General features: G+C 27.5%; 2 protein-coding genes across 5 annotated transcripts in view; one reads left to right on the top strand and one right to left on the bottom strand.

Annotated features, from left to right (window-relative positions):
• Nucleotides 1–8,209, bottom strand: part of LOC139088364 (uncharacterized) — a 32,656-nt gene extending 24,447 nt beyond the window's left edge. Inside the window, exons 1-3 of one of the 4 annotated variants that reach the window (XM_070637563.1) lie at nt 7,679–8,209; nt 4,701–4,880; nt 4,351–4,587 (exon numbers count right to left, since the gene is read on the bottom strand). The gene's annotated coding sequence lies outside the window, so the exon portion shown is untranslated. Of the gene's footprint in view, nt 1–4,350; nt 4,919–7,678 lie in introns of all 4 variants that reach the window. The other 3 variants (XM_070637560.1, XM_070637561.1, XM_070637562.1) reach the window with 3 other exon arrangements.
• A 1,168-nt stretch (nt 8,210–9,377) lies between these two features.
• Nucleotides 9,378–10,373, top strand: LOC139088223 (mitochondrial pyruvate carrier 2-like). Its single transcript, XM_070637339.1, has 3 exons — nt 9,378–9,598; nt 9,848–9,856; nt 9,928–10,373. The coding sequence occupies exons 1-3, from the start codon at nt 9,488–9,490 to the stop codon at nt 10,192–10,194; spliced, it is 387 nt and encodes a 128-aa protein (XP_070493440.1). The 5' UTR covers nt 9,378–9,487; the 3' UTR covers nt 10,195–10,373.
• Nucleotides 10,374–13,641: the final 3,268 nt, after the last annotated feature.

Raw genomic sequence — 13,641 nt, 5'->3', positions numbered from 1 at the left:
GTTTCAATTAGTATACATCAATATTCGTGTATGTTCAATGTAAGATTATGGCACAACTGATTAGATGAATTATAAATGAATATGTTTGTTTTCTTCATCTTTTTTTCTTATTCTATTGTGAAAAATAAAGAGAGAATAAAAATAGAAACGGAGAAAAATGAGAGCATGGAAAGGCTAATGATTCACTCAAGATTGTATAAGATACAAAAATGTTGACTTGTCCATACAATTTTATTCTTATTATCTTTCAGTTCTTTTCTAGTTTTTTGTGGTATATTAAACGACTTAGCCATCTCTATTGTATGCTATATATTAAATGTTATGAAAGCTAATATTGAAATGAAGATTGTAGTTTTTAAGCGAGATCAATCTTTATGTATAATCAATGAACTTTAAGACCTAACTAAAACTTTGCATTTTCTATTTTTCTTATATTTCGATACATTTTTAAGAACTAATTTTTTTGAAAACTTTAATAAATTAATCAAAACTCGCCGCTCGTCTCATAGATTTTTTTGAAATTTTTGGATGAATTATTCAGCGTCAGCGACATCTAATTAAAGGTTTGCGATATCAAGATTGAGAGATCAAGTTTAAAAGAACCTTTCTTATCAATAAAGAATCAAGAAAGAATGATTTTTCAAATGTTTTTATAGCAATTTTGAATTTTAAAGTTTGAAAGGTTGTGGATGAGAAGTTTGAATTCTAAAATTGACAATCTAAAGCAAATTGCTGAGCAAAATTTTATAAAAAATTGATAAAAAAAATCAGTAAAATCAAAAAAGATCAGGATTATTTCAAGTTCAAAACAAATTCAATTTGTAAACCTGATAAGAAAGACAATGAGCGACGAATATTGGTTTGGAAATTAAAATATTGACATATCTTTCTATTCGATTCATTTTCTTTCGTTTATATTTTTTTACAAATCTTTTATTGCCATTGTGGATTATGGATTTTATTTCAACCATTTAGATGTATTTTTATTTTATTCTAAATGAAAATAAGAAAAGAACACATCTGTAAATTGTTGAGGATTATAGGTATGAATTCGTACATAACAGATTGTACTACGTTCCGTCGTGAACCATATACTCTGCTGTATTATTGTACCAACTGTATTATTACTTTTTCCCCTTTCTTAACTTTTTCATCTCAAACTTTTTGAACCTTTCTTACTCATTCAAAATTTTATTTCTCTACATCTCCATCTTCATTCTTGCTTGCCTCTGGAGCAATTCAAAATATTCTCTGTAGAGAGCTTTCTTCATTTCCTTATTATCATCTTCAACACCCTTACTTTAAGAAATTCTATGTGCCAAGACTTAAATTATTCCGCTTTTTATTTCAAATTATCTTACAAATGGCATCAAGACATTCATCGCACATAATAAATTTTTTATGTGTATATTATTGAGCTTCTTTAATATTCCATAGCAGACAAAGTAGAATGATATTTCCAAAACCATACGGAAAAGACACGAAAAAACTTTTAAATGTCCATTAGAGGTTGAATCATTGTCTAAATATTTTAAATTTGACCTTTTAAAAATTGTTACATTGCAATGCATAGCTTTATATCGATTTTGAGTCGCATCAAATGATTCAGTTGATTTAATTGCGTAATGATATTTTTTTAACAAGACATTGCAATGAATAAACTTTATGATGCTCCTATTGTTTTATCAAATTAATATACGTTTTATTGACCATGATGATACAACATTGATCATGAAATCAAGTGAATTCAGCTACTCATTTAAATACCTAAGCATTTCATTTCCAATTTATAAAAATCTAAGAAAACGAAAGAAATAACAATTAGAATCATTGACAGCATAATTATCTTGACTGTTGCAAATATGTTTGGATTATTAGGTTTAAGTATGTATGTAGAAATAATCTCACAGTTTGTGTACAATGTAAATATTAAAATTCATAAAAGTTAATGTTTTGTATAATTGTGGGAACTTCAAAACTCAATGGACTTTTTCGGATTATGAGCCAAACTATATTTCTTCTTCTTCCTTTGTTGCGTTTGAATGACGTTTATATATTTTGTAAGAGAACAATGACTAAAACTCGACAGACTTGACTTTATTGAAGAACTTCATACCTAGGAAAAATAATGTAATACATTACATAAGAAACCCCTGTCTGGTAGTGCTTTCGACATTTTTATGGGAATACATAAATCGAAGCCAATTTTAAGTCTCTTTCTGGCTTCGTTTTAAAGTGCTTTTTCAATTGCACAAGTTTTTATTTAGCTTGTATAAAAGAAAGGATTGTTTTTTTTTCTTTTATTCCTTCATCCTTTGTATTTTTACCTTCTACGTGAAAAAACAACAACAAAACAAACTTTTTCCTTCCGTTGCTTGAACAATAATAAAAAGCATTTTAGAACAACGAGAAATAAGTAGAACATTTAACTTATAAAACACAAAGTTTTAGAGAAGCAAAGAGATTTAATTATGTCATAATTAAAATGTCTCCCGTTTTACTGAGTTATTTTCGTTACGTCTAATGGAGCAGCAACATTGTCTAATTATCCTAAGAATGAGTACATAGTCAGTGACGATTTAAAGTGTTAATTATACTGTCTTTAGATGAGAGTAATTGAACTAATTATGATACTTTTTATTGTTCGGCCTCAATGTATAAACACTCTTGCTTTCAGTGTAAGATAAAGCTGTTGTAATTGTTACTGTCGTCTGGAATGTCTAATGCTAATATAATTTCCCGCGCTTGAAAAAGTTATTATTGTTACTGTTGAGCGAGCGAAAAAAAAACAGAGATTTGTTATTCAGAATTTCAGCTATGCTTTTAACATTTCATAACATTTGAACGGGAAATTATGTGATGTTACTCTGACGAAAGTAAGTCGCATATTTTTTCTATGCGTTAAATCTGTGTCTACAAGGTAATTAACTTTCACATTAGGTCACGTGGGAAATTTCAAAGAAATTTTTTGAAACATTATGAAATACTTTTTGTGGCTGTAACTCTAAATTTAAATGCATTTTGTCAATTCGAAAATACTTCTTTCTTTACATAATCATACAACTCGATTTGAGTAATTGCGCTTAGTTGTGAACCAACCGTCTTCGTAGGCAAAAAAGTATTAAATGTCATGTATGTAATTCATAATTGCAATAAGAATTATATTCCAAGGATCATAAAAGTGTTTCAGAAAATCTATCAAAAGTCTCATTTTCTTGAGTCACATAAAATGAAAGAAAGCTTTCTTTCGTGTTCGTGATTGAATATTAATTTATCATTAAATAGAAATAGATTAATAGTTCTATAAATTGTAACCCAATTGGAAAATTGAATAATTGAAATTTAAAAAAATAACTCTTTCAAGTTTCAAAAGGTTGAGGAACTATCAATATAAATAACCAATTTTAGGACTTATTATAAACGAAGAAAAAAAAATCTATTCATATATCATGTGTACATAAAACTAAAAGAAATAAATGAATTTGCCCTTAATCGGACATACATGACGGAATGCATCAACTTTCTGTTCTTCGACCTTATCGGATTGAATAATTTAAAATGAAGGATAAAAAAAAGAAAGCAAAAGCGTAAATCGAAATATTTTCGCATTGTTCATGCGAAGTATGTAAGGTACATACATTCGTTAAGAAAAACGGATGAAATTGTAGCAGTAAAATACTTAGGTATTTTTATTCATCATCTGTTAATGACAATATTGCCATAAACAATTAAATGGCCGTAAAAGTAACAAGATAGATGTAAAGACAAATTTAACTAAGTAAATGAAAATTGAGCAAAGGAGGAGATGTAATATAAAACGCATAAGTGAAAAACACTAGCATGACTTCGACATGTTTACTTTTTACCGTTACTGCTTTCGCGTACTGTCATTTTTTTATTTCAACATTTACTTTCCAAGTGCTGTTTTGGGCAAACAAGTTAAATATGACTTGAGTATTTTGAGTTGGTAGCATTATACTTTAAGTTATTGAGACATGTTGGTATTGCAATAAGTAGATAAATAATCTGTTCCAATTAATATGTTGGATTGAATAAATATTTAAATATATTATGGCAAACACAATTTTTTTTGTGATTTATTTAGTGATGGTTAAATTGATGTACAATTCAGAACATGGCATTATGTTAATCTAAAACATGGTTACATAACATCTTTACTATTGACATTTTCGATCAGTTTTGCATAGTAAAACTGAGCAAAACATAAATTGGATTAATAATGGGTATAAATAAGCTTGCAACGAAATTTAAGATTAATATAAATCCAAAAGTTAGATTCAATGTTGTTTGGATATTTTATAAAATATTTTCTCATTTTTCGATACTCACCTCTATTACTATAAGTTAAATCCACTTTGAAATATTTTTACTGTTCTTCTATTTTTAAATCCAATTATTTATTCCATAATAAAATTTTTGGTGACGATTATTTGATCTCAATCTTTTAAAAAATTTCCTTTATTGATTTTATTGTATCAAGTCACATTTTTCTTCTCACATTTTTCTTTTATTTTGGTTGTTTCAAACATAAATCACTATCATGATTTCATTTTTCTTTTCCTTTTTCTGTAATGTGGTAAAATTTTTTTTTCTTTCCTTTTTCAATTCACACTTCAATTAAGGATATTAAAACTGATTTTTTTTTCTATTTTCACAGTTCTCCTTTCGTCTTTACTTACAGAAAAATCTATTTTCTCCTTTTCTATTATGTATATAGATTTGTTCTCTAATGATGACGACTACAAAAAATTATTTTTCTTTCTTTTCTCCGTTTATTTCCCATTCACTTTGAAAGAAAATTTTTCTTCTCTTTTTCATTTTCAATCATCATTGAACACCGATATTCCATTTATGAGCTTCTGTGCGACAAAATAAATTTTTTTTTCATTCTGCTACTCTATATGAATGAATGAGAAAGAAAGGAAGAAAAAGTACACAGATTTTATTTTAAAACCATTTCTCTCAATATCGACATCAATATTGAATGTCAGAGATTTACGAGCGGATAACAGCCTTTTGGAACGCACACAACCACCATTCATTGCTTTGCGCATTTAAGCTATGTATATTCTAAAAAATTATCAAGAAATTTGTGCACATATGAACGGATAAAAAATAGTGGGTTTTGTTAGGATTTCTCGTAGTAAATTAATGAAGAAATAAATGATAATAGATTTTTGGATTGTTCCCTTGATTTTATGCCACAATTAGAAAAAACGGTTTGGTTATGGACATTAAAAAATTCTCCTTTAATTATTGCCATTTGAATTGAAAGGCAGATAATTTGAATTTAATCGCGAATTTTTCAAGAAAACTAACTTGTTCATAGAAAGATAGAAAATATTTTAAACCGCTGTTTGTGGTATGTTCAATATGGAATCAACTTATTGTGTACAATATATGAGTATACAAATAAAGCAACCAAGTTGTTAACAAGAAAAGAAAAAAATATATATTCATTACATGACGCAATTTTACATCTATAAATTCCTCATAGCTTTAATACTGTCGACGTCGTTTATATACAGTGTACTTATGGAATCATGTAAATATTTACAGTGAAAGCTTTTTGGCAAATGCAAAAAATCCATGTACGCGGGATGAGATACGAAAAATCATTACGATTGTGGGTGTATGAAAATGATGATGAAGTTATTGTCTATGCATGCGTGTTCAATACCAAATTGAAAAATAAATAAATCGTCAGTGAATCATCACTAATCAGTTTGTGACAGCCATAAAATCTGCAACATGGACGCCAAAGGAATTTCTTTATTATTTTTCCGAACACATATGTGTATTAAAGGAAGTAGGAAGATATGAGAAATCATCTCGTTCCTGTTTTAGCTATAAGCATTAATTCAGATAATATATTAAATGAGTAGGCGTAAGATTAAAACAAGAATGATGGGTACGAATGAATTGTACATGAAACAACACCTGGTACTTTTTTATAAATGTTCCAAAAAGTTTATGAAAAAGCAACAGCAACCATGAAGTGTAATGAGAAATTCAAAATATTACAATAAGATTTTTATGAAAATTACAAATTCATTTGCGTCAGACTTGCTGCAAGATGAATACTTTTTCGAAAGAAAAACACAGAATGCTTATGTAAAGTATGTTTTTAATTAGGAATTTGTTACATCTTGCCTTTATTTTCTTATGAATCTAGGAAGTCGATAATAGAAAAAAAACAAGATTTTTATATCCACTTTTATGTTCATTTTATTTACAACTAATTCAGTCGTAAATAGTTTATTGAAAATACTAATAGATTATATTATCATTAAAGACTTAATGTCACAAAATTTTGACTAAGTTTACGTTTATCGTCATCATCATTATCGATTGTCAATATTTAGCATAAACCTGTATTGATCATTAACAGATTTTTGTTTCACATAAAAAGCTTTTCAAAAGGCTTTTAATTTAAACGGAATTTTAAGATAAATACCAAATACATTAATTGACGATAATTTTATTACATTATTCTTCCATCGTATGAAAATCTTGCATTAATAATTACACTTAGCAACTTTTCATATTCCATTTTTTTATGGACCGTGATTCAATGACAGAACCTTTTTGTTTTTCTATTCTTTCCTTATTTTTAATTAAGTTTGCGCTTTATTGTATTCATTTTCAAGAACGTAAATTCATAAATCTCAATTAATTATATTCAACGGACACTTTTGAAGTTTAAAACGGTAAATGAACAAAGCGAGGCAGAAAAAGATTCGTACAATAATTAATTTTCCATTCCTACTTATTTCCTAATTTGTCTGTGACATTGTTGAGTGAAAATTTTTAATTGAGTGAATTTTCCTGTTTTGAAAATAATAAAAAAGCAAGAAGAACCGAAAGGAATTCTTATTTAATTTCAATGTTCCATAATGAAAAATTTCTTTTAAAATTGAAATTGAAATTAAAATATTTTTAATTCAGTGCCCTTTTAAAATCTCATTTTATTATTATGAGTCATTAAATGAGTTAATATAGAAGTGAAACATTCATTCAAAATTTTATTTTATTTTATTCCTGTTCTTCTCTGTCATTTCAAATCGTCACAATATAATTTGTCAATTCGATGTAATGAGTGTCTTATGCCATCACTGCTTGCTTGTTTTCATTGTTATCAACATTATTCTTATAAATGCGATTAAGAATAATAATAAAAAAAGGAAAAAAATAAGCGCACACATATCATCTTATTATTACATTTAAGATGTTCGAAAAGAGTAGAATTAAATAATATAAGAAAAAAAGACATTACAAATGTGTTCAGCAAAATATTACTGTGCTTATAATATAACGAAAGCTAATATATGCGAGAATAACCATCTGTTGGAAAATTGATGTATAAATTTCATAAATTGTTGATCAATTTCTACAAATTGCTATTTAAAGGCTTCATTTTGTTGTAAAAAAGCCATTATATCCAAGGACGGAATTTCCATAAGTACACAAACTGATAAGAACAAAATAAACATTGGCACTGAATGAAAAATGCTGTATGTTTGGGTTGCGCTCACGTCAAAAATCTCACACATTTTTTCTTCTTTTTTCTCATTCTTCTCACTAAAGTATTTTAATATTCAATGCAAATTGCGATGACTCAAACAGAAAAAAAATCTTTTTTTTTTTTAATTCTCACATTTTTTTATCTTTCACAAGTAAGTAATAGAACGATTTCTTCAATTGCATTAAATGCTTGATTCCACAGGAAAAATGAGAGAATAAAGTTGGGGGAACCATAAATTTCCATTTAATTATCTCTTGACACGGCTTTTCTTCACAAAATTTTATGGTTTAATCCAATTTGCACTTTTGCTATTCCCGCGAAGCTTTTTTGAGTTTTCATCTTACATTTGTCATTAGATATTGTTTAACAAAGGTAAATATTTGTGTTTCCTGTTTAAAAACTCCCCCGACATATTCATAAATACTATTCTTTTTTATGAATATGAAAAACACCAAGACACACGTTTTTTAAACTATAATTCTTCTTTATTAAGTTAAAAACTACTTGCTTTTACTATATATGCGTTTCACGAGAATATTAAAAGACAAAAACGACACAATAACAAATAAAATATATATAAAAATTCTCTTTTCTTATTTTTTTCTTCTCTGAGTTGCTCAACAAATATTGGAAACAAAACGAAAAACACGTTCGTACAGTATCGCAGTCACTACAGGTCTAAACATTAAAAAATCATTCAACAAGCAAACTCATGGAAACTTTTCATGAAAACATTCGTTCAACATTGAAGTCTAGTGCTCATGCAACATTGGACAAATTTTATCGATTGCAACTTGTATTTAAAGCACATAAACAATGTTTTGCATTCAATAATGTATGAAATTGTATTTTTTTAATTGTTTTCATATCTTTGACTAAATCTTATCATAATAATCCAGGCATTTATTAAAAAGATAATAATAATTCTCTCGAATTAATTTATTTACTAATACTTTTAATATTTCATTAAAGATAATACTTAGTGGAGGGTGACCAGTAGTTTTGTCAATTTTAAATACCAATATTTGGGTATTTGGTTCATTTTAAAACTATTTAGGTCTCCAAATAATTTGTAATTTCAAACCAAATATTTTGTATTTACCAATATAAAAGTTAAATGTAAAGCAAGTATGAAATTTTATTTGAAAATTTTCAAGTAGGTATAAAATTTTGCAATATTTTTTAAAAAATTATGTAGCATTTTTTTGAATTTTCGAGCATTGTTTTTATTAAATATCTAATGAATAAAAAAATTTAACACATAAATGTATTCATAAATAGACTTAGATCTAGACATTAAATCATTCAAAAATAATAACAACAGGACTGAAAAGTTAGAGGTGCGGTATTTGTCATTGAAGTCCATTCATGCTACGTTAACAAATGTTGAACGAAGCTTTTATGCATGGAATGTTTCAAGTCGAAATTTCCTAAGCTCCTCAAAGTTCCTTTTGTAATCTATTCTGAGACTAAACATTCGATGAAATTACAAAAATTTTCTTGAAAATTTGCAAAGTTGTACCAAAAAATTAAAGCTCTGAAAAAAAAAATTATTTTTAATCCTGGACCTTCAAAAGGAAAAACAGGACATTTTAGGTACAGCCACGTCCCGCTAAAAGTACCTCAGATGGCAGCCCTAATTATAAGTGTCGTTTATTGCCCCAATATAAAGATAACTAATTCTGTTTGAATCATTTTCTCATCTGTGTGTCTATAATTAACACATTCATACATGCAGAGTATTTTATTTCAAAATATAAACAATCAAAAATTATATGCTGATAAGTTAGTAATCTCAAAAGCGGTCGAAATAATATTTCATACCACCTTGCTAATTTAGTTTACAAATAGAATCAAAAGTAATAATACGAAAAGTATTTCACGTCTGATTAAGATTTTTAAACCATCATTTAGAATCAGGCAATTAACAGAAGCTGCTACATGATACTTTCACGGGCTTACAAAAATATTATTAATGTTGTTGATAAACGCGTGCCTCACTTTGCGAGGCCTTTTTGGGAGTATGAAGCGGGACCGAAAACAATATTTTTTGTAAGATATTATAAAGTTTTATCTTCAGAATTATAGATTCTTTTTAATAAGATTACCTATTTCTTTGAGAGAAAAAAGTGTTGAGAATATATATATATATATATATATATATATATATATATATATATATATATATATATATAACTTCAAATCTTATTTAATTAGAATTAATTAGGTAATCATAACACATCCTAATATTAATTGAAAATGTTTTTAATTTCCCAAAAAAAATTATGAATATAACACTAGTGGGCACCAGTAAGTATTCAATGGGTCATTGATTTCAATAATTATAAATTTAGAAGTAAACATGAATATCATTATTACAGATTTGTAAATGGGGTTTAGTTATTGCTGGAATCAAAGATCTTACAAGACCAGCAGAGCTTTTATCAGCAGAGCAGGCTGCAGCTATAGGAGCTACTGGATACATATATTCACGATTTTCAATGGTCATCATTCCGAAAAATTATACATTGCTATCAGTGAATGTTTTTGTAGCTATAACACAAACTATTCAGCTTGCAAGAGCCTTAAATTACAAATACAAACATGGAGAGCTTTTCAGCAAAAAACAAAAAGAAAAGAAAGAGTAATGTAAATTATAAAACAAGTTAAAAGCTTTTCACCTTGAAATTTTCATATAGCATCAAGGACTCTCAAAAATTATATATATTTCACATGAATTACCATACACAAGAACTTATTTCTTTATGTCATATGTATTATTAATTCTGATATGGTGATAATAAAATTGAATAATTTGATGAAAAAATTCTTAAATGACTTTCTATTGTCAAAAAAATGTGTAATGCCCAAATATTCTAAAAAGAAATTAAATTGAAAAATGAATACATTTATGAGGAAAAGAAGCTCGTTTTTGAAGGTTTATATATCACTTTACTTATATTGCGAAGAAGGAGAGTTGTGATAAGAAAATGTTTGTTTATGAAAATTTTGGAGCAATGCAAAAGTGCTTGTGTAAGAAATGGAATCGATATTGAGTTCATGTAATGAGTGAAAATTTTCGAACTCATAATATTAAATTACTTTTCATTATCCGAAGATAGACTTTTTCACCGGCATTTTAATCTTTATACATACGTAGCTATTCCTTTTTTTAATATCATGAATATTTTTATTACTCTACGATATTTGTACATTAGATTAAAAACGTGATATAATTTTTGTAAAGTAATACACATTGGGGCCAAAAGTGGAAAAGATGGCAATAATTCATCTGATATGCCTATATTATAGACACTAGTGAGTACTATATAGGAAAAATAAAATTTCTCCCCATGAGTGCACTGTGCGCGTAATACGGGGAAACGTTTTTGGGTAGAGAGGACTTTCAAATCGTTCTAACTTTTCACTGCCTTAGCAGAATTTTTTGAAGTTTTTTTCATTTGGTAGATATAATTAAGGTCTTTCAGAAAAATATTCATATGTTACACTCAGGGTCAAGTCGAGCGTGAAAACCTCAAAAAGTTCAAAAAAATGCATGTTTTTAGTATTTTTCACTTCCTGTGACTGTATACCGAGCTATAACTGTTGACAAGTTACTGCATATGAAAGATCTTATTTATATCTACAATATCTACGTACATCATAAAACAAAAAAATTCTGTAGAGATAGTCAAAATTAGCTTTGAAGTTAAAAACACGTGGTTCTTCTGCCTTCTAGGGTCAATATGACCCCCCGAACATGACCAGCGGTTTTTTGAACCTAGTTATATTTTTACCTAACACATTTATCTATCTAATAAAAACAAAAAAATATCAATTTTTCTGCCAGCGCGATATCGAAAAATTGACTTGAAGGGGTCTAGGGGGTACCCCAAAATTCAAAAATTTTTAGTAATTACCAAACTTGATAAAAAATTTGAAACTTACAGATCTTATTCAAATACTAATATTCTTTATATTTATATCAATAAAAATTGTTACGCAGTGTAATTTTCCCAAAAATATTAAAAAAACTGGTTTTTATGTTTTCGAACCCACTAAATGACCTTTGAACATACTATAACCAAATATTTTCTATATTTCTCATTAATTTATGCAAAGTGCATTAAAATAGCTTTCTAATGATATATAATATGTTACATAATCTGCATTTAATATCGAAAAAACTAAAAAGTTGTCAAAATTTTTCAAATCTGAAAATCTATAAGTTGCTAATTTGCTCATAATTATTGTAAATTTCAACAATATTTGACAAATTTGGTATTGTTGGAAAGCTAAAAGCAGTATCTATGAGATAATAAAAAAATTATAGCTTGAGATGTACCCGGTGCACAGATATACTAAGTCCAAAATGTCATATTTTGACTATTCGTCCTAGGTGCAACGAATATCCAAATTTTATTTTTGAAAGCAATTTCCATAGTTTTGCTCTAGAACTGTCTATAAACAGGAAATAATCCCATTTTTCACCATCAAAAACTGTAAATGACAGAAAATGATTCAATCAAATTTTTCGAAAATTTTCGAATTTCAAGTTTTTTCCGTTTACTTATTTACAGGTTTTGATGATGATTAATGGATGTTTTCACTGTTTTTAGACAAATCTAGAGTAAATATATGGAAATGACTTTTAAAAATAAAATTTGGATAGTCGTTGCACCTAGGATGGATAGCCAAAATACAACATTTTGGACTTAGCATATCTGTGCACCGGGTACATCTCAAGCTATAATTTTTTTATTATCTCATAGATACTGCTTTTAGCTTTCCAACAATACCAAATTTGTCAAATATTGTTGAAATTTACAATAATTATGAGCAAATTAGCAACTTATAGATTTTCAGATTTGAAAAATTTTGACAACTTTTTAGTTTTTTCGATATTAAATGCAGATTATGTAACATATTATATATCATTAGAAAGCTATTTTAATGCACTTTGCATAAATTAATGAGAAATATAGAAAATATTTGGTTATAGTATGTTCAAAGGTCATTTAGTGGGTTCGAAAACATAAAAACCAGTTTTTTTAATATTTTTGGGAAAATTACACTGCGTAACAATTTTTATTGATATAAATATAAAGAATATTAGTATTTGAATAAGATCTGTAAGTTTCAAATTTTTTTATCAAGTTTGGTAATTACTAGAAATTTTTGAATTTTGGGGTACCCCCCCTAGACCCCCTTCAAGTCAATTTTTCGATATCGCGCTGGCAGAAAAATTGATATTTTTTTGTTTTTATTAGATAGATAAATGTGTTAGGTAAAAATATAACTAGGTTCAAAAAACCGCTGGTCATGTTCGGGGGGTCATATTGACCCTAGAAGGCAGAAGAACCACGTGTTTTTAACTTCAAAGCTAATTTTGACTATCTGTACAGAATTTTTTTATTTCATGATGTATGTAGGTATTGTAGATATAAATAAGATCTTTCATATGCAGTAACTTGTCAACAGTTATAGCTCGGTATACAGTCACAGGAAGTGAAAAATACTAAAAACATGCATTTTTTTGAACTTTTTTGAGGTTTTCACGCTCGACTTGACCCTGAGTGTAACATATGAATATTTTTCTGAAAGACCTTAATTATATCTACCAAATGAAAAAAACTTCAAAAAATTCTGCTAAGGCAGTGAAAAGTTAGAACGATTTGAAAGTCCTCTCTACCCAAAAAACGTTTTCCCCCGTATTACGCGCACAGTGCACTCATGGGGAGAAATTTTATTTTTCCTATATAGTACTCACTAGTGTCTATAATATAGGCATATCAGATGAATTATTGCCATCTTTTCCACTTTTGGCCCCAATGTGTAATAAAAGTAAAATTTAATTCAGATACAAACAATTTAATTCGAATCAATGTTAGACTTTCACATTAAAATTTTTTTTTTGCTCTTTAAATTCAAAAATACATATGTAGCAAGCTAAATATTTTGAACAAATTTTGATATGAAAATTTATCTTGAGAAATGATCTAAATAATATAAATCACTCAATTTTAAGATGGTTTTATGAACACATATCTATCTTAATGCATGAAATCGATATAAAAAATGTTCAATGGCTGGAA

This window comes from Chironomus tepperi, unplaced genomic scaffold (genome assembly GCF_022539635.2).
Source record: "Chironomus tepperi strain 1889 unplaced genomic scaffold, CSIRO-AGI_Ctep_v1 contig_161, whole genome shotgun sequence".
NCBI lineage: Eukaryota > Metazoa > Arthropoda > Insecta > Diptera > Chironomidae > Chironomus > Chironomus tepperi.
Note: the sequence above shows the minus strand (reverse complement) of the source record. Positions and strands in the feature narration are given on the sequence as shown.